At 46.3% G+C, this 22,579-nt stretch overlaps 1 protein-coding gene across 1 annotated transcript in view; it reads right to left on the bottom strand.

Moving 5' to 3' along the window:
* Nucleotides 1-5,864: 5,864 nt before the first annotated feature.
* Barx2 (BARX homeobox 2) overlaps nt 5,865-22,579 on the bottom strand; it is a 75,337-nt gene continuing 58,622 nt past the window's right edge. The window contains exons 3-4 of the mRNA XM_032911149.1: nt 20,383-20,467; nt 5,865-6,577 (exon numbers count right to left, since the gene is read on the bottom strand). Coding sequence (XP_032767040.1) covers nt 6,311-6,577; nt 20,383-20,467 — 352 coding nt within the window. The 3' untranslated portion in view covers nt 5,865-6,310. The remainder of the gene's footprint in view (nt 6,578-20,382; nt 20,468-22,579) is intronic.

Here is a 22,579-nt window from a genome sequence, read left to right on the forward strand (position 1 = left end):
CCCTCCACCCAGGATTTGGGAGACACACTGGGATTAGAGACATAGTCAGGTAAACTTAACAAACACTCTTGCTCCAGCGCTAATCACCATTCCTGGGACACAGGGGCCCACCTAAGACCTTGGCCCCTTCTTAGCCAGCCTAGCAAGCTAAGGGCATGCTTTGGGGTGTAACTACCGATGGATTTGGGGTGAATCACCTTCCTTGTCCAGAAAGAACACTGTCACACAGGGAAAGAATATTTTAATAGGTTTGAGGGTAGAGCCAACCTTCCTCCTTCCCACTCCCCACCCCTTGCCTCTTCTTAGTGCTATTTAGGACCGGGCAAAAACAAAAACAAAAACAAAAACAAAAAAAAAATTGAAAATGCTTGCTGGATTACGGCTATGGCCGGCTGCTCCTGGCTCTGCAAAGCCCCAGATAGCCTCGTCCCGGTCACTGCCACCTCTAGAACCTTCCACTCTGCAAAATGGAAAGAATGTCGCTAGCCGTCACCCGTCCCGCACTTCGGAGCTCGGCCCCACCCTGAAGCCAAGCCCATAGGAACGGCTGAGACCTTCTTGCCTTTGACTCCCGTCGTACTGCCCCATTCTGCCGTTCATCTTCACACTCCAGTCCTTGGTCTCATAGGCCGCGCAGCCTCCTGACTCTCCACCAGCTACCCGATACCAGTTTGTTCTAGAATTTTCTTAATTTTTGTTTTAGATAAATACTCAATAGGCGTTGTCTTTCCCCCCAGCCAAACACTGCCCAGGACTCTTGATGGAAAGCACTTTGGGGATATCTTCAAAGCCCCTCCACGCTCCCCCACCCTCGCCCCGACCTCGGGGAGATCGCACAATCAGCGGCCTTTGCCCTTGCTCCCTTGGGGCCTTCAAATGTGGATTCTCTATCACCCATCTTTATGAATAGCTTCCTCAGGGGAAAGTGACCCAACAGCAATTTCTTGGATTCTGGGAGAATTTCAGTAAGCAATGAAGCTCTTTTGTCTTGTTGTCTCTGAAAAGGGTACGCAAACAACAGCCCATGGACAGACAGATCCGATGCTCTGAGGATGCTCAGGGTCCAGGAGAGGTACTTTGTGGTGAGGGGCCTTGAGTTTTGTGGAAGTAAGCAGCGCACATTTCTGTGGAGCCGACGACGACGACGACGACGACGACGACGACGACGACGACGACGATGATGATAACAAAAACAATAACTAAGCAGGAAGCCAGGAGAACACAGACCCTCTAACTGTGCAGCTGCAGACCTTTGGAGAGCTCAGCTGAAAAAGAGGAGGAAGTGCCAGCCTGTAGCCACTGAAAAACAGCCTTGAGGGATTTATGCTCTAATAGGGGAACAAAAAAGAAGCCGTGTCCTTCCTGGGAAAATGGCAGGACAGAGCAGCAGTCACAAAAGGTGCATTAAGAAGAGGCAAGGGAAGAGTGAACAGGTTGGACCGGAGAGAAGGCAGGGTTAGTTAGGAGCACTCTTAAGAGGAGGTGGCTTCTCCCTATTTTGCTGCGCAGAAAGGAGACTGTCTCTTGGGCACAGAGCCCTTTGGCATCCAGGGTCTCAGGGACAGAGTTGCCTGATCCAAAGAAGAGGGATGCTTCTGTGCCCGGAAGAGTGCAGCAGGCGGCAAACAGAACCCAGGAGAGAGCAGTGAGGATCTCAGAGGGGGATCAAAAACCACGCATTCCTCCAGGCTCTCAACAGTGCAGGCAATGAAGTGTGGAGAAACCCTGAAAGGGGAGCTTCTGCACACAGTGCATTTCAGCTCTGCCCCCAACACGTTCAACCCCCTTCTCTGGTTCCTTTCAAACAGACGGAGGGGTAAGAGTGAGGAAGTATCTACAGACAATTTTGAGAGGGTTTGGTCTTGACCTAGCCGTAGACTTAGGCAAGAGAGAAAACTCCCAACTGGTCTACTTAAGACGTGTTTGTGATAAATCTATTTAGATGAGTTTGAGGAATTGTAGCTCATACTGCAAGAGCAAATGCATTACTAAATCCTGTGCGGTTGGGTGTATCCTAGCAAATCTTTCAAGACAACATGGGAGCCGTCTGGCACACATAGTGACCCAGAGCACAGTCCTGTGGTTAAGAACATTACTGACAGCCTACAGTGGGTTCTACCGCAGGAGTCTGTTTCCTACCAGAAAGAATGTACAGGGTGGGAGTGAGCCAGAGGGACCCTCTAAGAAATCCTCACTGGTACCAACAGCCTGCCCTTGACGGGCCCTTGTCTGGGAGGAGAAGGGCCCTGCTTATGAGGAAGACTCTGCAGGACTGCTTGGTCCTCAGCATGGCTCCTAAGCCATGCAGAGCCCAGAAAATGGCATTGGTCTTTCTCTAGTTAATGGGCTCATATAAACCTGAAAGAATTCACCCACTTTACAGTCTAATTGGACAGCAGTAAGTCAAAAAATGCGTGTAAATAGGCTCTCTCCAAGCTTGCCGGAGCAGAGTCACTCCTACAGAAAAGTCAATGTCTCTATGGTCGGTTGTTCCAGATTCTCAAAGACTTGCCTAAGCGCTTTCTCTTCCTCTGGAAAACATTAAAAGTTGACCAGAGACCATCCCTTATATTAAAACCTGAACCCTTGGGGGCCATTGCCCTGTATTCCTGAGAAGGACAATGCATTCACTTAGCAAGGCCTGCAGGTGCAAAACCATGGAAGAAAAGAGTCACCCAGAAATGCAGGGGGTGGGGCGAGGCAATGGGGGGCGGTTTTCTCAGTAATTCCTTCCAGAATTGCTTAGAACAACCTACCTACTGTGACATACCAGAGGAGACTTGAGAAGCTGGTACCATGGGGCATGGGAAGCGAAAAGAGAAAGAGAAAGCTGGAGGAAGAGTGGGCCTGGCTTCCAGAGAAGGGATAAGCAAAAGACACTTTCCTTCTCACTGCTGGAGAAAGAGACATCTGCATGCCGGTGTTCATGACAGTAGTACTCACAGTAACAGAGGTGGGTGTTAACCAAAGGACCCAACTGGCAGGCGGATGTGGAAACGGGAACATGACCACGGTGAAATACTGTCTGGCTTAAAAGTGAAGGAAATCTTATCAACTGAGAGAAAATATAAATGGACCTGAAGGTCACCATCTTACATGGCAAAGGGGGGCCTGCTACAGAAGACAACCTCAACGTACTCTCACTTGGTATAGACGCTAAGGAAGCTGAGGCTATGATGGAAGTACAGTGTAACCATGGTAATTACCACGTGTTCGGGATGAGAGACGAGGTCTGGAGAGATGCTGAGTAGAGGATAAAAGATGTCATGGGGCTGGAGCGATAGCTCAGTGGTTAAGGGTACTGTCCGCTCTTCCAGAGGACACGGGTTCTATTCCCCACACCTACATGGCAGCTAACAAGTGTCTGCAAAGCCAGAGGAGGCCACACCCTCACACAGACACACATGCAGGCCAAATACCAATGCACATGAAATAAAAATAAATATTTTATTTTTTAAAAATTTCAGTTAGGATGAGTAGGTCCAAAGAGAGACCTATTGTACAATGTGGTGACTACAGGTTTCAGACGATTATATGATGACGAAGTGCTGAGAGTGGGCCTCCCTATAGTAATAATGGTAAAAATAATGGTATATGAGAAAATGCAAAGGCCACGTTGCCTGATGTAGCCATTCTACATTGCGTGCGGGTTTTAAAACATCATATATGCCTTGAATAAGAATAATTTTGTCAATAAAAAGAGAGAGAGAGAGAGAGAGAATGTCCAGGCTGGCCCATCTTTGATTCATTAAAAAATAAAGAAAACAAAAAAAGAAACAGGCACATCTTAAGTTGGAGGCTAAGCCACGAGCTTGTAAGTGGAGGTACCCTTGGGCTGGGCCTTACCGAACACAGGGAAAGATAATCCCAGGTTTTAAATCCACCAGTGAAATGTCTTCAACCCCTCCAGGCAAGAAACCAACCAAAGAGGATGGACCAGGGAGTAAGTTGGAGTCAGAAGCACCAGGAACCCAGCATGTGTTAGAGCCATGCAAGTGTGTGCACAGACAGGTCCATACGGTCACAGCTGTTGTCAGATGGTAAAGAACATCATGGGCACCTGGGGTAGAAGAGCCTCATAGATCACACACACAGACACACACACACACCCCACCCCACGCACACATGCACACATCTCAGTGGCAGACAGCTCCTAGAGTGAGAACAGCACGGCTCTCCGAGTCTACCCGGCCCCGCCCACATGCTGACTCTAGCCATTGTATGCCGGCTTGGGTTTGCTGTGACACCGCTTTGGTCATCACATTGTACATGGGCACTGCAGGGTGGGCAGAGGCGAGGAGGACAATTCTCTGCACACTTGCTACAAGCTGCCTTGCACAGGCAGCAGGGTGTGGTCTACACAAACTGGTTCTCAGAGGCCGATCCTTCTTCACCCCTTTGTCTATTCACGGGAGTAAAAAGAAAGACGTCTCCCTCTGCTTTTCTCAGCAGCAGAGATGTGAGGTGGGCCTTGATCAAAGCTGTGTGGTTGCCCTGTCTGCTTGTGAACAGAGGGAAGTGGGCAGCCAGATGGCTACGCACGGGCAGATTTTTGTCTGGCTCTAAAGTGTGTCGTGTGACTCTTTCACAGAAACAATGTTCGCTTCGACCTCCTGGCTGGAGCTGCTAACTTCCAAGCCTATGGCATGATAAAGGTGGCAGTAATGGATGACTGGCCAGTCACTAAGTAGGTGTCATGTCCTGAAGGTCATCACAGGGTGACCCTGAGAAATCAGGCCTCACAACCAGAGTGCCTGAGAGCCAGACGAACCCTCCCTTGTGACATCTTCCTCTTATGCTGGGACTATGGAGCCCAGACCCCTTTCACGTGAGAAAGCACGTCCACTGGGCACCAGCCCCCGTGCCTTGGCACAGCAGCGTAGTCTGCTTTTAAGTCTTCTTTTCGTAGAAGTTGGATAATTAATAAAGAAAAGCTGGGTGACAAACGAGAAACCAGTACAGAGGACTGGGCTTAAAGGTTTGGACAGAAGCAAGGCTCATGTTTAGAGTTTTGACCTCACAAAGCTTATCCCTAAATTAGCTATCCAAAAGGGCCAGCCTGCAAGACAGCTGAGTTGCTAGGCATCTACCTCCATGTCTGATGACTTGTGCTGAATTACCAGGGTCCACATGGTAGAAGGGCAGAACCGACTTCCATAATCTGTCCTCTGGCCTCACACACAGTGGCAGGAGCATGCCCCACACGCGCTCACATGAGCGCGCGCGCGCGCGCGCACACAGACACACACACACACGGGAAAATAAAATAAAGAAGTATATTTTTAAAAATACTACAACAACTTTTAAAATTGAAGCCCCCATCTGTGCAGCTGCTGGCCGTGGAGTAGCTTGGTGGGGCAGCTCAGCTACTCGACTTCCTAACCTCGTGACCACCGTATCACTTCTGTGGCTCCTGTACTTAGGCACTCGTGGTGTGGCCCAACCTTTTGCTTTGTGGATGGGAAAAGAAAGGCCCACGGAAACTGACTACCTCCCGTTCCACAGGACACTTCTCTAAACAAACAAATGAACAAAAACAAGACAATCCTCTTCAAAGATTTATTTTTAATTAAAAAATAAAAGTTATCTTAACGCATCTGCATTTGCGGCTTCCCAGATGGCAGCTTCACGAAGCAGGGAAGCCAAGGATCGATCATCAGGTCTGTTGGCACCTGACCATCTTATAAAGGTACAAAGGCACACGTGTCTCCAAACAGACGAGCAGGACTCTGAGACGTCCCCTGTAACTCACAACTCCCTCCAACTCCTTTTTTTTTCTTTTTTTCTCTTTTTTTTCTTTTTTCTCTGCCTTTAACGGCTTTCCCCACCCCACCCCACCCCACCCTCAAAAAAAAAAAAATCAATTCTCTTAAAACTACAGAAATAAGCGCTGAGTCAGCAAGGAGCCTGGGCAGGCCTCCCAAGCACTTCCCCCTCCCTCTCCCTGCTTTGCTGACCTGTTGCCCAGAGGGAGAAGAGCAGCCCTTGCTGCAGGCCAGCCCAGCCCGCCACACTAAGAGGCTGCTGCAGCCAGCCCTAAAGCCATCACCTAAGCCTGGGCAATCAGATCCCAGGCGCTATCTCCCTTACTCAAGGGTATCTGGGGCTAACACAGCCTTGCAAGAACGGCAAGTCCCACACAAGTAAGTCTTCATCAAGTGCTCCAGATGAAAATGCCGCTGGGAGGAGGGAGACAGCAAGCGCTCCTCTACCCACGTGACTAGTCTTTAGTGGTCTTCTCTCCGTCAGCATCTCCTTGCTTCTCTCTTCCCTTCTTCCCAGTCTCCCCCTTCCCCTAAAGAACTTTAGTTTAGCTTAATGGTGGGGGTTCAGAGGAAGCTTCTGGCAACTCCTGGGGCTGTTGACTCGGTTCTGCCACCTCCAAGGGGACCAGGCACGCTTTGGGCTCCTGGGGATCACGGGGTTCCTCCTGTCCCTGCAAGGATCCCAGCTGCTCCTGGCTCTGGGCCTGACTGTTCATTTTCTCTTCCGCTTCGATCTCCTCTGATGTGGGAATGGAGTTCTTCTTGGGGCGCCCCTTAGGTTTCGTGGGTGCTTCCTGTCCACCTTTAAGGACCTATGTGGAAAAAGGAAAGAAAAGTTATTGCATCCAAGAAATCCCTCCGCCCTGCTCCTGGTCCATCCTCGCACAGCACGGTGTGTGGTTTTCCACGGGATAGCGAAGCCACCGGGTTTGGCCGTAGGTGTTTGAAGGCTGTAGCCAGCTTCTCTCATGTTCAGTGAATGTTAGTCAGCAGCATCGCATAACTCGGCACTTAATACCAAGAGAAGTACGGACAGAGAGATTAAAAGAACAGACTCTAAAGCAGGCATGAAAATGAGCACACGTGTGTGAAACGAACCCTATGAGACAGGTAGAAAATAATTGTTTTCCATATCCATAGTTAACTTAGTAAAGGAAATATACAGTCCTTCCTCCACCGACTCCAACCCCTGGTTCTGTGTAGTTAATGTTCTGGGCACAGCTAGCGTGAAGAGCTTTGGGAGGGCTTTAATTAAATAGAGAAGGGGTAGGAGATGTTTCTGCTACTTTCTGTAATAATTGGATTCATAACTCTGGGGTATAATATCTGAGATGAATACATCCATCTGAAGGAACAGTTTATTTTCCCTCGCTGGTTAGTGGTTTTACTTCATGGTTGGCCCACTACTTTTGGACATATGGGGAAGTCAGATTATCACATGGGAGAATGGAACAGGTTGCTAATTTCATGTGATCAGGAGGCAAAGGAGGAGCTGGGGTCTCAGTGTCCTGTCCATTCAAGGACACTTCCCAGTGACCTAACTTCCTTCCACTGGGCTTGCATTCAACCCTCATGTATTTAAACTGCCCAATTTAGCAATGTCTACCATAATTGCTAACTAGGGTGACTATCACGGCAGTGAAATTTTACATCAAGTGTCCTCATCCCCTATAGAAGCCTCATGCCCGTCAGCACCAAATCTTTGCCCCACACCTTGGCAATAAGCGGTCTTTCCACAGAAACAGAATCATAATGTGTGGGTTTTTCTTGCTTCACTTGCACAGTGTCCTTAAGGCCCATCTATGTTGTAGCATGTATCAGAAAATAATATTCACCACATGTCTGTGTCAGTTCCCTGACTCCCTCCTCAGCTGATGGACACTTGGGTTACACCCACCTTTGGGCTCAGTGAGTCGTGAGCATGGATGAACAGACACTGCTTCAAGTTTCCGCTTGGACCTCTTTCAGGTCTGTACCCAGAAACAGACGGGCTGCATCATGTGGCGACTCTGACTAACATTCTGAAGACTCTTGCTAAGGTAGCTGCACCACTGGACATTCCAACCAACGATGTGTGTGGATTTCAGTTCCCCGCTTCCTCCCCAATGCTTGGAATCAATGCCTTCATGATTACGGCTGTCCTAGCTCGTGCAAAGGAGGGGCTCAGTGTGGTTTTCATTTGCCTTTCCCTATTGGCTAACAATGTCGAGCAGCTTTTCATGTGCTTATTGGCCTTTTGTATCTTTTAAAAATAAATCTTATTTAAAATATAATTATATCACTTCCTCCTTCCCTTCCTCCAACCGTTCCCATGTTCCCCTCCCCAAGTTGGTCTCTCTCAAATTCATAGCCTTTTATTTTTTTAAATTGTTGGTATACATTTTATCTAAGTATGTAAGTACAGCCTGCTCAATGTGTATACTGTGTATATGATCTCAGGACAGACCATGTGTCTAGCAATTTGTCTGTGTGAATTATCTCCTTAGAATAGTATAAGAGATTTTTAAAAATAATCTAGATTCATGCTTCTTACCAGATAGAACACTTAAAAATATCTGTTTCTATGCTGAGGGCTCTCTTTTCAGCTCTCTCTCTCTCTCTCTCTCTCTCTCTCTCTCTCTCTCTCTCTCTCTCTTTCACTTTGTGATGGTATCTTTCGCAGCACGAAAGTTTTAAATTCTCATAAAATCCAACTTAATTTTTCTGTTGTTGCTAATGATTTTTGTGTTGGATACAGGAAGGCCTTTTCTAATCCTAAGTCAAAAATATTTACCTCTGATTTCTTCTAAGGCTTCTGTGATTTTAGTTCTTATGTAGATTTGTGATTTGTTTTGAGTTAATTTTTGCATACAAGAGCCAAGAAAGCTGCATAGGTTCAATAAACACCTTTTTCCAGCTGCGGTTCTTCTTGACTTATTCAAACCCATTCGGACAGCTCAAAGGGAGGAATGAAGTGAACTTCAGCAAGGTATAGACACTTAGCAGAAATCGCCTCTGGAGAGAAGACACTTATGTTCCTTCTTGGGTATGTCAGTATCTGATTTTTTTTTTCTTTTTTTTTATTATTAACTTGAATATTTCTTATATACATTTCGAGTGTTATTCCCTTTCCCGGTTTCCGGGCAAACATCCCCCTCCCCCTCCCCTTCCTTATGGGTGTTCCCCTCCCCACCCTCCCCCTATTGCCGCCCTCCCCCCAACTGTCTAGTTCACTGGGGGTTCAGTCTTAGCAGGACCCAGGGCTTCCTCTTCCACTGGTGCTCTTACTAGGATATTCATTGCTACCTATGAGGTCAGAGTCCAGGGTCAGTCCATGTATAGTCTTTAGGTAGTGGCTTAGTCCCTGGAAGCTCTGGTTGCTTGGCATTGTTGTACATATGGGGTCTCGAGCCCCTTCAAGCTCTTCCAGTTCTTTCTCTGATTCCTTCAACGGGGGTCCTATTCTCAGTTCAGTGGTTTGCTGCTGACATTCGCCTCTGTATTTGCTGTATTCTGGCTGTGTCTCTCAGGAGCGATCTACACTTCTGCACTTCTTTGCTTCATCCATCTTATCTAATTGGGTGGCTGTATATATATGGGCCACATGTCGGGCAGGCTCTGAATGGGTGTCCCTTCAGTCTCTGTTTTAATCTTTGCCTCTCTCATCCCTGCCAAGGGTATTCTTGTTCCTTTTAAAGAAGGAGTGAAGCATTCACATTTTGATCATCCGTCTTGAGTTTCATTTGTTCTAGGCATCTAGGGTAATTCAGGCATTTGGGCTAATAGCCACTTATCAATGAGTGCATACCATGTATGTCTTTCTGTGATTGGGTTAGCTCACTCAGGATGATATTTTCCAGTTCCAACCATTTGCCTACTGAATTTCATAAAGTCGTTGTTTTTTATAGCTGAGTAATATTCCATTGTGTAGATGTACCACATTTTCTGTATCCATTCCTCTGTTGAAGGGCATCTGGGTTCTTTCCAGCTTCTGGCTATTATAAATAAGGCTGCGATGAACATAGTGGAGCACGTGTCTTTTTTATATGTTGGGGCATCTTTTGGGTATATGCCCAAGAGAGGTATAGCTGGATCTTCAGGCAGTTCAATGTCCAATTTTCTGAGGAACCTCCAGACTGATTTCCAGAATGGTTGTACCAGTCTGCAATCCCACCAACAATGGAGGAGTGTTCCTCTTTCTCCACATCCTCGCCAGCATTTGCTGTCACCTGAGTTTTTGATCTTAGCCATTCTCACTGGTGTGAGGTGAAATCTCAGGGTTGTTTTGATTTGCATTTCCCTGATGACTAAAAGATGTTGAACATTTCTTTAGGTGTTTCTCAGCCATTCGGCATTCCTCAGCTGTGAATTCTTTGTTTAGCTCTGAACCCCATTTTTAATAGGGTTATTTGTTTCCCTCTTGGTCTAACTTTTTGAGTTCTTTGTATATTTTGGATATAAGGCCTCTATCTGTTGTAGGATTGGTAAAGATCTTTTTCCCAATCTGTTGGTTGCCGTTTGTCCTAACCACAGTGTCCTTTGCCTTACAGAAGCTTTGCAGTTTTATGAGATCCCATTTGTCGATTCTTGATCTTAGAGCATAAGCCATTGGTGTTTTGTTCAGGAAATTTTTCCAGTGCCCATGTGTTCCAGATGCTTCCCTATTTTTTCTTCTATTAGTTTGAGTGTGTCTGGTTTGATGTGGAGGTCCTTGATCCACTTGGACTTAAGCTTTGTACAGGGTGATAAGCATGGATCGATCTGCATTCTTCTACATGTTGACCTCCAGTTGAACCAGCACCATTTGCTGAAAATGCTATCTTTTTCCATTGGATGGATTTGGCTCCTTTGTCAAAAAATCAAGTGACCATAGGTGTGTGGGTTCATTTCTGGGTCTTCAATTCTGTTCCATTGGTCTATCTGTCTGTCTCTGTACCAATACCATGCAGTTTTTATCACTATTGCTCTGTAATACTGCTTGAGTTCAGGGATAGTGATTCCCCTGAAGTCCTTTTTATTGTTGAGGATAGTTTTAGCTATCCTGGGTTTTTGTTATTCCAGATGAATTTGCAAATTGTTCTGTCTAACTCTTTGAAGAATTGGATTGGTATTTTGATGGGGATTGCATTGAATCTGTAGATCGCTTTTGGTAAAATGGCCATTTTTACTATATTAATCCTGCCAATCCATGAGCATGGGAGATCTTTCCACCTTCTGAGGTCTTCTTCAATTTCTTTCTTCAGTGTCTTGAAGTTCTTATTGTACAGATCTTTTACTTGCTTGGTTAAAGTCACACCGAGGTACTTTATATTATTTGGGTCTATTATGAAGGGTGTCGTTTCCCTAATTTCTTTCTCGGCTTGTTTCTCTTTTGTGTAGAGGAAGGCTACTGATTTATTTGAGTTAATTTTATACCCAGCCACTTTGCTGAAGTTGTTTATCAGCTTTAGTAGTTCTCTGGTGGAACTTTTGGGATCACTTAAATATACTATCATATCAACTGCTAATAGTGATATTTTGACTTCTTCTTTTCCTATCTGTATCCCCTTGACCTCCTTTTGTTGTCTGATTGCTCTGGCTAGAACTTCAAGAACTATATTAAATAAGTAGGGAGAGAGTGGGCAGCCTTGTCTAGTCCCTGATTTTAGTGGGATTGCTTCAAGTTTCTCTCCATTTAGTTTAATGTTAGCCACTGGTTTGCTGTATATGGCTTTTACTATGTTTAGGTATGGGCCTTGAATTCCTATTCTTTCCAGGACTTTTATCATGAAGGGGTGTTGAATTTTGTCAAATGCTTTCTCAGCATCTAATGAAATGATCATGTGGTTTTGTTCTTTCAGTTTGTTTATATAATGGATCACGTTGATGGTTTTCCGTATATTAAACCATCCCTGCATGCCTGGGATGAAGCCTACTTGATCATGGTGGATGATTGTTTTGATGTGCTCTTGGATTTGGGTTTGCCAGAATTTTTGTTGAGTATTTTTTCGTCGATGTTCATAAGGGAAATTGGTCTGAAGTTCTCTTTCTTTGTTGGGTCTTTTGTGTGGTTTAGGTATAAGAGTAATTGTGGCTTCATAGAAGGAATTGGTAGTGCTCCATCTGTTTCAATTTTGTGGAATAGTTTGGATAATATTGGTATGAGGTCTTCTATGAAAGTCTGGTAGAATTCTGCACTAAACCCGTCTGGACCTGGGCTCTTTTTGGTTGGGAGACCTTTAATGACTGCTTCTATTTCCTTAGGAATTATGGGGTTGTTTAACTGGTTTATCTGTTCCTGATTTAACTTCGGTACCTGGTATCTGTCTAGGAAGTTATCCATTTCCTGCAGATTTTCAAGTTTTGTTGAATATAGGCTTTTATAGTAAGATCTGATGATTTTTTGAATTTCCTCTGAATCTGTAGTTATGTCTCCCTTTTCATTTCTGATTTTGTTAATTTGGACACACTCTCTGTGTCCTCTCGTTAGTCTGGCTAGGGGTTTATCTATCTTGTTGATTTTCTCAAAGAACCAACTTTTGGTTCTGTTGATTCTATGGTCCTTTTTGTTTCTACTTGGTTGATTTCAGCTCTGAGTTTGATTATTTCCTGCCTTCTACTCCTCCTGGGTGTATTTGCTTCTTTTTGTTCTAGAGCTTTTAGGTGTGCTGTCAAGCTGCTGACATATGCTCTTTCCTGTTTCTTTCTGCAGGCACTCAGCGCTATGAGTTTTCCTCTTAGCACAGCTTTCATTGTGTCCCATAAGTTTGGGTATGTTGTACCTTCATTTTCATTAAATTCTAAAAAGTTTTTAATTTCTTTCTTTATTTCTTCCTTGACCAGGTTATCATTGAGTAGAGCATTGTTCAATTTCCACGTATATGTGGGCATTCTTCCCTTACTGTTATTGAAGACCAGCTTTAGGCCATGGTGGTCCGATAGCACGCATGGGATTATTTCTATCTTTCTGTACCTGTTGAGGCCCGTTTTTTGACCAATTATATGGTCAATTTTGGAGAAAGTACCATGAGGAGCTGAGAAGAAGGTATATCCTTTTGCTTTAGGGTAGAACGTTCTATAAATATCCGTTAAGTCCATTTGGCTCATGACTTCTCTTAGTCTGTCTACGTGTCTGTTTAATTTCTGTTTCCATGATCTGTCCATTGATGAGAGTGGGGTGTTGAAATCTCCTACTATTATTGTGTGAGGTGCAATGTGTGTTTTGAGCTTTAGTAAGGTTTCTTTTACGTATGTAGGTGCCCTTGTATTTGGGGCATAGATATTTAGGATTGAGAGTTCATCTTGGTGGATTTTTCCTTTGATAAATATGAAGTGTCCTTCCTTATCTTTTTTGATGACTTTTAGTTGAAAATTGATTTTATTTGATATTAGAATGGCTACTCCAGCTTGCTTCTTCTGACCATTTGCTTGGAAAGTTGTTTCCCAGCCTTTCACTCTGAGGTAGTGTCTGTCTTTGTCTCTGAGGTGTGTTTCCTGTAGGCAGCAGAATGCAGGGTCCTCGTTGCGTATCCAGTTTGCTAATCTATGTCTTTTTATTGGGGAGTTGAGGCCATTGATGTTGAGAGATATTAAGGAATAGTGATTATTGCTTCCTGTTATATTCATATTTGGATGTGAGGTTGTGTTTGTGTGCTTTTCTTCTCTTTGTTTTGTTGCCAAGACGATTAGTTTCTTGCCTCTTCTAGGGTATAGCTTGCCTCCTTATGTTGGGCTTTACCATTTATTATCCTTTGTAGTGCTGGATTTGTAAAAGATATTGTGTAAATTTGGTTTTGTCATGGAATATCTTGGTTTCTCCATCTATGTTAATTGAGAGTTTTGCAGGATACAGTAGCCTGGGCTGGCATTTGTGTTCTCTTAGGGTCTGTATGACATCAGTCCAGGATCTTCTGGCCTTCATAGTTTCTGGCGAGAAGTCTGGTGTGATTCTGATAGGTCTGCCTTTATATGTTACTTGACCTTTTTCCCTTACTGCTTTTAATATTCTTTCTTTATTTTGTGCGTTTAGTGTTTTGACTATTATGTGACGGGAGGTGTTTCTTTTCTGGTCCAATCTATTTGGAGTTCTGTAGGCTTCTTGTATGCCTATGGGTATCTCTTTTTTTAGGTTAGGGAAGTTTTCTTCTATGATTTTGTTGAAGATATTTACTGGTCCTTTGAGCTGGGAGTCTTCACTCTCTTCTATACCTATTATCCTTAGGTTTGATCTTCTCATTGAGTCCTGGATTTCCTGTATGTTTTGGACCAGTAGCTTTTTCCGCTTTACATTATCTTTGACAGTTGAGTCAATGATTTCTATGGAGTCTTCTGCTCCTGAGATTCTCTCTTCCATCTCTTGTATTCTGTTGGTGAAGCTTGTATCTACAGCTCCTTGTCTCTTCTTTTGGTTTTCTATATCCAGGGTTATTTCCATGTGTTCTTTCTTGATTGCCTCTATTTCCATTTTTAATTCCTTCAACTGTTTGATTGTGTTTTCCTGGAATTCTTTCAGGGATTTTTTTGATTCATCTCTGTAGGCTTCTACTTGTTCTCTAAGAGAGTTCTTCACGTCTTTCTTGAAGTCCTCCAGCATCATGATCAAATATGATTTTGAATCTAGATCTTGCTTTTCTGGTGTGTTTGGATATTCCATGCTTGTTTTGGTGGGAGAATTGGGCTCCGATGATGCCATGTAGTCTTGTTTTCTGTTGCTTGTGTTCCTGCGCTTGCCTCTCGCCATCAGATTATCTCTATTCTTACTTTTGTTCTGCTATTTCTGACAGTGGCTAGACTGTCCTATAAGCCTGTGTGTCAGGAGTGCTGTAGACCTGTTTTCCTGTTTTCTTTCAGCCAGTTATGGGGACAGAGTGTTCTGCTTTTCGTGTGTGTGTAGTTTGGCCCCTCTACAGGTCTTCAGCTGTTCCTGTGGGCCTGTGTCTTGAGTTCACCAGGTAGGTCACTCGCAGCAGAAAAGTTGGTCTTATCTGTGGTCCCGAGGCTCAAGTTCGCTCGCGGGGTGCTGCCCACAGGCTCTCCGTGGTGGCAGCAACCAGGAAGATCTGCGCCGCCTCTTCCGGGAGCCTCAGTGCACCAGGGTTTCAGATGGCCTCCGGTGTTTTCCTCTGGAATCAGTAATGTGTGCAGAGAGCAGTCTCTTCTGGTTTCGCAGGCGTGTCTGCCTCTCTGAAGGTTTAGCTCTCCCTCCCACGGGATTTGGGTGCAGAGAACTGTTTATCCGGTCTGTTTCCTTCAGGTTCCGGCGGTGTCTCAGGCAGGGCTCCTGCCTCACCTGGGCCCTCTCCCACGGGAGCCCAGAGGCCTTATACTGTTTCCTCTTGGGCCAGGGATGTGGGCAGGGGTGGGCAGTGTTGGTGGTCTCTTCCGCTCTGCAGCCTCAGGAGTGCCCACCTGACCAGGCGGTGAGGTCTCTCTCCCACGGGTTTTGGGAGCAGAGAGTTGCTGCGGGCCGGGATCCGTGGGTGTGGGACTTCCCTTTATCCCAGCACGTGACGGCACCCGGAGTAATGGCGTCACTGGAGGTCACGCGTGCGCTCGGCCGCTTTCTTGCAGCAGGAAAGTTGGTCTTACCTGTGGTCCCGAGGCTCAAGTTCGCTCGCGGGGTGCTGCCCACGGGCTCTCTGCAGTGGCAGCAACCGGGAACCAGTATCTGATTTTGATGTCAGTGCTTTTGAAAGTGCCTGACTGTGCCAAGACAGAATCTACATGTTGAAAGCGGCTCCACTGGGTATGAAAGAGGTTATACAAAAAAGCAGTTGCCCCATGCAGTAATCAAGTTAGAAAAGGGCAGGTCTAAGGAAGCCATCTAATTGGCAAAAGAAAGTCCAGCCCAGCAATTACAGAACACCACCCACACAGCTTGGATCTACCCCACCTGGCTGTTTCCCTACAGCATGAAAAAAAAAAAAAAAGTCAAAACAATCAGACCATTTTCTAAATGGAATAAAACATTCCAGTGCAAGCAATAATTAGGAGATAACTACCCTCCTGGCTGCTTTCCGCATCGACCTCTGGCCCCCTGCCTCCCAGCGCACCTGAGACATGCAATTAGATCACACCGCCCTGCGCTAGGATTGCACACTCGAGAGCACCCTGCAGCCTCTCCGGGGGTTTGTTTCCCCACTGATTCCTAGAGACAGGTTGTTCCTTAGTCCAGAGAGGTCAGGCAACCCACTGGGCATGAGGCCATGTGCTTCTCTCTGTCTCTCACAAAGCACCCAGAATACTGTACTGCATTGGCTGCATTTATCCGGAGTCCACCTCCGTACCCTAAATCTAGGCATCTGAATATAGACAAAGATGTCAAAATGGCTCTTCTTGCTTTCTTCCTGAGGTAGTCAGATGGGGTTCAGGCAGTCACCTCAGAGAGAATAGGATGACAGGAAGCGGTTGACAGAAAGTGTTTGCAGGCATCGAAGCAAGCCAAGGGTAGAGTTGGAGTTAAATGTAAGAGTCCACGCTTCTCGAATCTAGCATTTGCACCAGCATTACATTCTGCCGAATGCACAGGATCGAGTCAGACATGCCACTGGTCTAACTGCTTGCTATGCGTCCACGCTCACCCACTAGAAGCCAGGTCCCTCTCCCCTCCCTCCTCCAGCACAGTTGGGACCATGGAATTGATGATGCTGAGAAAAAAAAAATGTCTGGACTCTCCTTCATGAATCTCTCCCACGGCATTGCCATTCTCATTAGCTGTTTGTCCCAGCCTGACGACCCCATGTCCCATTAGGCCTCAAACTGTATCCCGGAGCCGAATCAGGGGACCAAGTACTCAGGACTCCCCTCAACCAAGAGAGAAGCTTGAGGGGTCCTAGAAGCCTGTAGAATTCACTTTCACCTTCCCATCATGGCCTCGACAAGCTCAGATTCTTTGAAAACATGGATTGTGTCGACAACAAACACTAAAAACCACAATGGCTAACCTCCCTTGTCTGCGTCCCATGTGGCGAACACTAGCCTAGGTATTTTAGAGATGTTACCTCAGATAGCAGAACTCTGCGAAGACTTTACCAAGGAGACACACAGTAACCTGTCCAGGGTCACAACCGGTAACAGTTTCACTGAACTGTTCACTCTGGAGACAATTCAAAAGCAAGTGGCACCTGTGTGTGACACTACAGTCTTCCCACATTGCAGGGTATGGTCAGGTCCGCTTTCAGAAGAGAACTGAGTGTTAACCCTGCAGACCACTAACAAATGAGACATTTTCAGCCAGATATAAATGCTGTGGATCCCCAGAAACGGAATATGGGATAAGCACCCCAGCTAATGTGCAAAATTAAATTTACTCAACCCGCTATAGGTTACACATGCTGACCAGTCAAAACTAGTTAGAGATCCTATCTGGCTCTTGGCAGCTTTGTCCTTGGCAGCCTTGAGAGTGAGTCTGAGAATCAAGTGCTAATCTTTTTCCAGTTCCAATTAGGTTACTTGCCTTGAGACATCTTTATTACCCAATTATCTTTTTCTTTCCTTCTCAGTACCTGAAGAGATAGCCTTGGAAGAGTTTGAGCGGGGAAATATATGAGGCAATCTGGAGCTCAACAATGCCCTGCTGTTCTGAGGGGATCTGAACTCCACGCTCACAACTGCGCACCAGGCCTTGTGGGTGGCGTCCACCATTCTGAAGTTCCTTCTGCCCCTTCTTTCTGCCCAAAGCCCGTTCCCCACCATCACTGGACACGTTGCCATCCATGCCCTGAAACCAGTTTACGGACGCCTCTTCCACAAAGCCTTCCCTCCTCCTCTCTGCTCCTGAAGCGGTCTGTCAGCCCTTCCATGGTTTCTTTGATTATTCTGTTTAACAACCTAGCTTTCAGATCTGTCTCAGTGACTCAACTGAAAGTGTTTTTATGTTCGGTGTGTTTTAATTAGTCTTTTTAATTAGCATATAAAACGTTAACTTCATTAAGCATTCTCAAACATCATTTGTTTGTGATGGCTTTCCTGCCTTCCTCCCTCTCTGCCTCCCTTTGCACTCCTTACCTCACCCTTCCTGCCCCTTCAACATCCCTTTCTGCTCTCACGGGCCTTTCCGGTTTTGTCCCTTACACTCATACTCACAGCCACCACATGGAAATGCAAGTACCTCAAAACGTTGTTAAGCTTCAACTTGTCAGTTCAACCCTATTACCTGATACGAAATAACTGGCTGTTCCTAACCTGAACTGAACTAAAAGCTTGGTTCTCTTCTCTCCTGAAGGGATCTGAATTTGCCCAGAATGTTCTCTGATGTTAAAGCTGCTGAGTTCCTTCCATTTTTGAAGCACATGGCTGAAAACATCATCGGGTACACTACAACTGTGCTGGCAGTGGAGGGGCTAATAAAAATCAGGTGATGTCACAGTCCAGAGTGCACATGTTTGTCCCACAGGGGGACTGGGTGGTGCTGGCCGAGAGGACGGGTTGTCAGTTCGTTATTCGTATGACTCATGCGAAGATTGCTGATAACCAATTTAAACAATACTCTGCTGCTCTGGAGACATTGATTACCACAATGATGATTGATGAGGAAAGAGAAAGGTGGTGGGACGTAAAAGAAAAAGGACCCAAGGAGAGTGCCCCAGATGGGCAGGGAGGGGCTCTCAGAGGAATGGCCCAGCACCTCTCACTCCCCAAACTCCGTTCCCTTAGTGAACAACACCCACTCCCAATTTCCACCATAAGTCCCATATGTGTAGAGCCTTACAGAATTTTCAGAATGACTCAATTTATCTGAATCTCGTTATCCTTCAGTTTTAACTTCTGTCTGCAGCTGTCTTCATTCCCGCAACTCTGAACTCTTTGAGGGGTTGATCTCGAACTAAATAACCAAATCATTCTGCATGCCCTTCCTGGGCCTTCTTTCTCCACCAGAACAAATTCCACTAGAAACACGGGTTATGTTTTATTCTCGTCCCTGTGCTGCCTACGACAGGGACGGCTAGCAGAGGAGCAGCAGTGACTCTGCAGTTTAGATGTGAAGTGGGTCCATAGCATCCTCTCTAAATGGAAAAACGTCCAGGGGTGGGACTTCAAGAACGTGACTGCACTGTGAGGGCTCTGGAGTCACAGCAGGCTCTCAATCGAATAGGTCACTGGGAGGTGGGAGCCAGCTGAAGGGAGCATGCTTCAAAATATCTTGGCATCCCCAGCCCTGCCATGGACCTCCGAGATCAGACTCCCTAGGAGGGAGGGGAGCTTATCCTGCTACCCAGTAACTGTGATGGCCGCCAAGGTTAAAGACTACCGCATTCAAGGACGCAGGCACAGAAGCATGGTCTCTTTTTATAACTACTGCCATAAGGTACGGAGCTATTGCTGGGAGGAGAACGGAGATCTTTGTAAGTACTAGAAGGTGGGGTTCAGAATAGCAGCCGAGGGAGCTCGTAGGCTTTCTTCTTCGATTTCTAGAGAAACTGGTTAAGAAATGAGGTCACCCAGAGAAGCTAAGCAACAGGGAGGACTTCAGTGGAGGACATAAGGCTCCCCCCCAGGGAAGGGGAAGCAGAGTAGATTTCGCAGGCAAACTCTGAATGAGTAGGGTTTGGAACAGGCAGGATCAGTTGAGGGAAGGAAGGAGAAAATACTGGGAGAAATGACAGGAATTGGGGGACATTTTAAAGGTGAAGTGGAAACTCCATGGAGTCTATGAGGGTAACCCTAGCAGAGACTCCTAGTAATGGGGACACGGTGGGGGGCGGGGGCAGCGCTGATCTGGTCATCTGTAACCAGACAAGGCCTCAAGTGGAGGGATTGGGACACCAACCCAGTCACAAAACCTTCTACCTGCATACTGTCCTGTCTAAAGAGTGTGCTGAGACCAGAGTCTAGCACAGTCATCATCAAAGAGACCAGAGAGACCTCATCCAGCTACTGATGGGAGCAGATGCCAAGGACCACAGCCAAAGGTAGGTGGGGCTTAGGGAGTCCTGCAGAGGAGGAGGAAGGATTAGAGGAACCAGAGGAATCAGGAACACCACAAAAACAGGCCCATAGAATCAACTGACCCAGAATTTGCAAAGAAGCTGCAGGGGTCTGACCTAGGTCCTCTGCATATATGTTATGGCTGCATAGCTTAGAGTTCTTGAGGGGATCTAACAGTGGGAGCAGAGGCTGTACCTGACTCTTTTGCCTACTTATGGAACTGTTTTCCTCCTACCGGTTTGCCTTTTTGCCTTGATGTAACAGTAAATGTCTGGTCTTATCGTAGCTTGTTAAGCAGTGTTTTGGTTGACGTCCCTGGGAAGCCCGCTCTTCTCTGAGGAGAGGGTGGGGGTGGGAAGTGGATCTGGGGAGGGGGGCAATGTACAGGCAAGGGGGAAGAGAGGTTGGGGAGGAGGAGAAGGAGGGGAAATTTCAATCTGGGTGTAATAGATGACTGAAAATATAAAATAGAATATAAAAATATATTTTATAAAATATACATTGTAAATATATATTTTATAAAAATATAAAATAGAAGACTGAAAAAATATTTGTTTGTTTGTTTGTTTAAAAAAAAAGAGGTCAAGTTCAAACAGCCTCCCTCTACAGCCAGTGCCTCGGAAGATCTTCCTGTCTCGAAGTCCAAACCACCAGAGATCCTTCCTCACAGCTTCAGACTGGAAATCCCTCCCACCAGAATGGGCCCAGGGCTGCACCCCTTGCCCTTTCTCACCATCTTCTTCCACTTCATCCTTCGGTTCTGATACCAAGTCTTCACTTGCAGCTGGGTGAGCCCCAGAGACTGGGCCAAGTCCAACCTGGAAGGCATGAGACACAAAGGAAGGGTGAGGAAGATGCAGTGAGGGAGAGCGGTGGGGACATGCTGGCTGGCCCCTGGCACTTGCTACCAAATCTCAAACCGTCACCATTAACCCTGGCCATGGCCAAGAGGAAGGGTGTCTCCCTTCTGAGAATGCTGTGTAGAGCTGGAAAACAGGAAAAGAGGGGCCATTCGTAAGACCACAGGCAGAGTCCCCATCCCAGAATCATTCTCTCTCTGAAATGAACCTCAACATCCAAGCCTTTGATCTTCAGCCCTGTACTCTATAAAATGTAGGCTCAAGATCCCAAAAGCTAGAAACAGGAAGTAAAGCTGTACTGCTATGGGAATTCCACTCATCACTCCAGATTCACCTCTGGTGTTGGTGAGCTCCCATAACTCCTTTGACTTAGCAGTCACCCCAGTGGACCATGCTGTCCATGCTACTTCTGCCTCCTCAGCTCAAGACCAAGCCTTGAGCTTGTGTTCACAAAACCGCCTACTACGTCACTAGATCCCAAAGCAGGACTCAGAAATATTTTTGCATATGCATACGTATATGGTTGGGTGCATGCATGTTTGTGTGTGGTGTGTGTAGAAACCCAAGGTTGACGTCAAGCGTCATCTTCCATTACATCCTACTATATTTATTGGGACAAGTTATCTTGGTGAACTCAGAGTTCCCCCATTGCCCTGGACAGCCCCTATTTGTGCCTGCTAAAGGCACAAGGGTTACAGGCAGCGGCCACACCTGCCCAATTTTTATGAAGGTTCTGGGCATCTGAACTTCAGGCCTCGTACTCGTGAAGCAAGTGACTCGTGTGCTAAAACATCCCCTTCAGCCCCAGGAATGTTCCTAAATTATTACAATGGTTGGAATGTACAACCCAATGAAGCCTTAAATCCATAGTCCCTCCTGCTTTCTGGGCCCACTGTATTTCTACTTTGTAACCTTCTGGAAAGCCCTAAGGTTGAAGCCATTTGTACAGTGAGAAGTCATTCGAGCACACAGCAACCATCTCTAGAGCATGCCAGCACCCCAAACACACACTTTAAGCCGCTGCCCACTGCTGTCTTTTCACCACACCGAGCTTGGTAGGTATAATTATTCCCATTTTACAGATAGACGATTTAACGCTTAGCGAGAGAGTAGAATTTCACGACGACATGGCCAAGCTATTCCTGACACTTGATTTTTTTTTCCTGTTCAATAAAGTCTATTGGAACGCAGACAAGTTTATTTGCTTTCATTGCCCATGGCTACCTCTGTGCTACATCAGCAGACGCGAGTAGATGGGGAAAGACTATGTGATACAAAGAGCCTGAAATAAACACTCCTCTGGCTCTAATCTTGCTGACTCCTGGATCCTGGAGCAAGAGTGAAATCCGCCCATGACCGACTTGTACGCCACCTTCTGTGTAAGGGCCCACCTCACAACACTTCTCCACAAAGCAAAAATTGTGGAGGGGAAACAGAAATGCCACAGCCTGAGCAAGGACCCAATGCCAAATGGGACACGGGATATTAAGGGGAAGTTAGTTGGGTTTCTATCCTTAGTTCTCAAGGCTGCAGCCAGGGACCTATACGGTTACCTGGGTACCGCCTAGGGGGACATGAGATCCGAGAAAACATGAGCTGCCTGCCTGCAACCTCCCTTGAGCTCCAACCCTGCTCAGCGAAGCAGTTCAGACTTGTACATTAGATTGAGCCGTGACCACCAGTGCTTGAAGGTCACCAGGTTTCTGAGAACTGCCACTTGCAGATCTTGGGCCCACTATTTCTTGCAAGCCCGCACAGGCTCAACCCTAAGCCACAAGCAGTCCAGGTGCAACAGGCAGTCCAGGTGCAACAGGCAGTCCAGGTGCGACGCCTGATGCCTTGGCTGCAGCTTTCTCCACCCGGGAACATCTACCATTGGCATAAACACACCCATGGACCCTGGCATCAGCCAACTCTGGGTGTTTACATACACAGCGGCCCAGAACTCCCGCTCTGATTGGGGCACATTAACTAAGCCTCTAATAATTTCAAAAATAGACTCTGCCTTCATAGGACTGTTGCGCCTGTCTAAAAACTACATTTACATACGTGGTCATCCCTGTGGAGGGG

This window comes from Rattus rattus, chromosome 8 (assembly GCF_011064425.1).
Source record: "Rattus rattus isolate New Zealand chromosome 8, Rrattus_CSIRO_v1, whole genome shotgun sequence".
Lineage (NCBI taxonomy): Eukaryota > Metazoa > Chordata > Mammalia > Rodentia > Muridae > Rattus > Rattus rattus.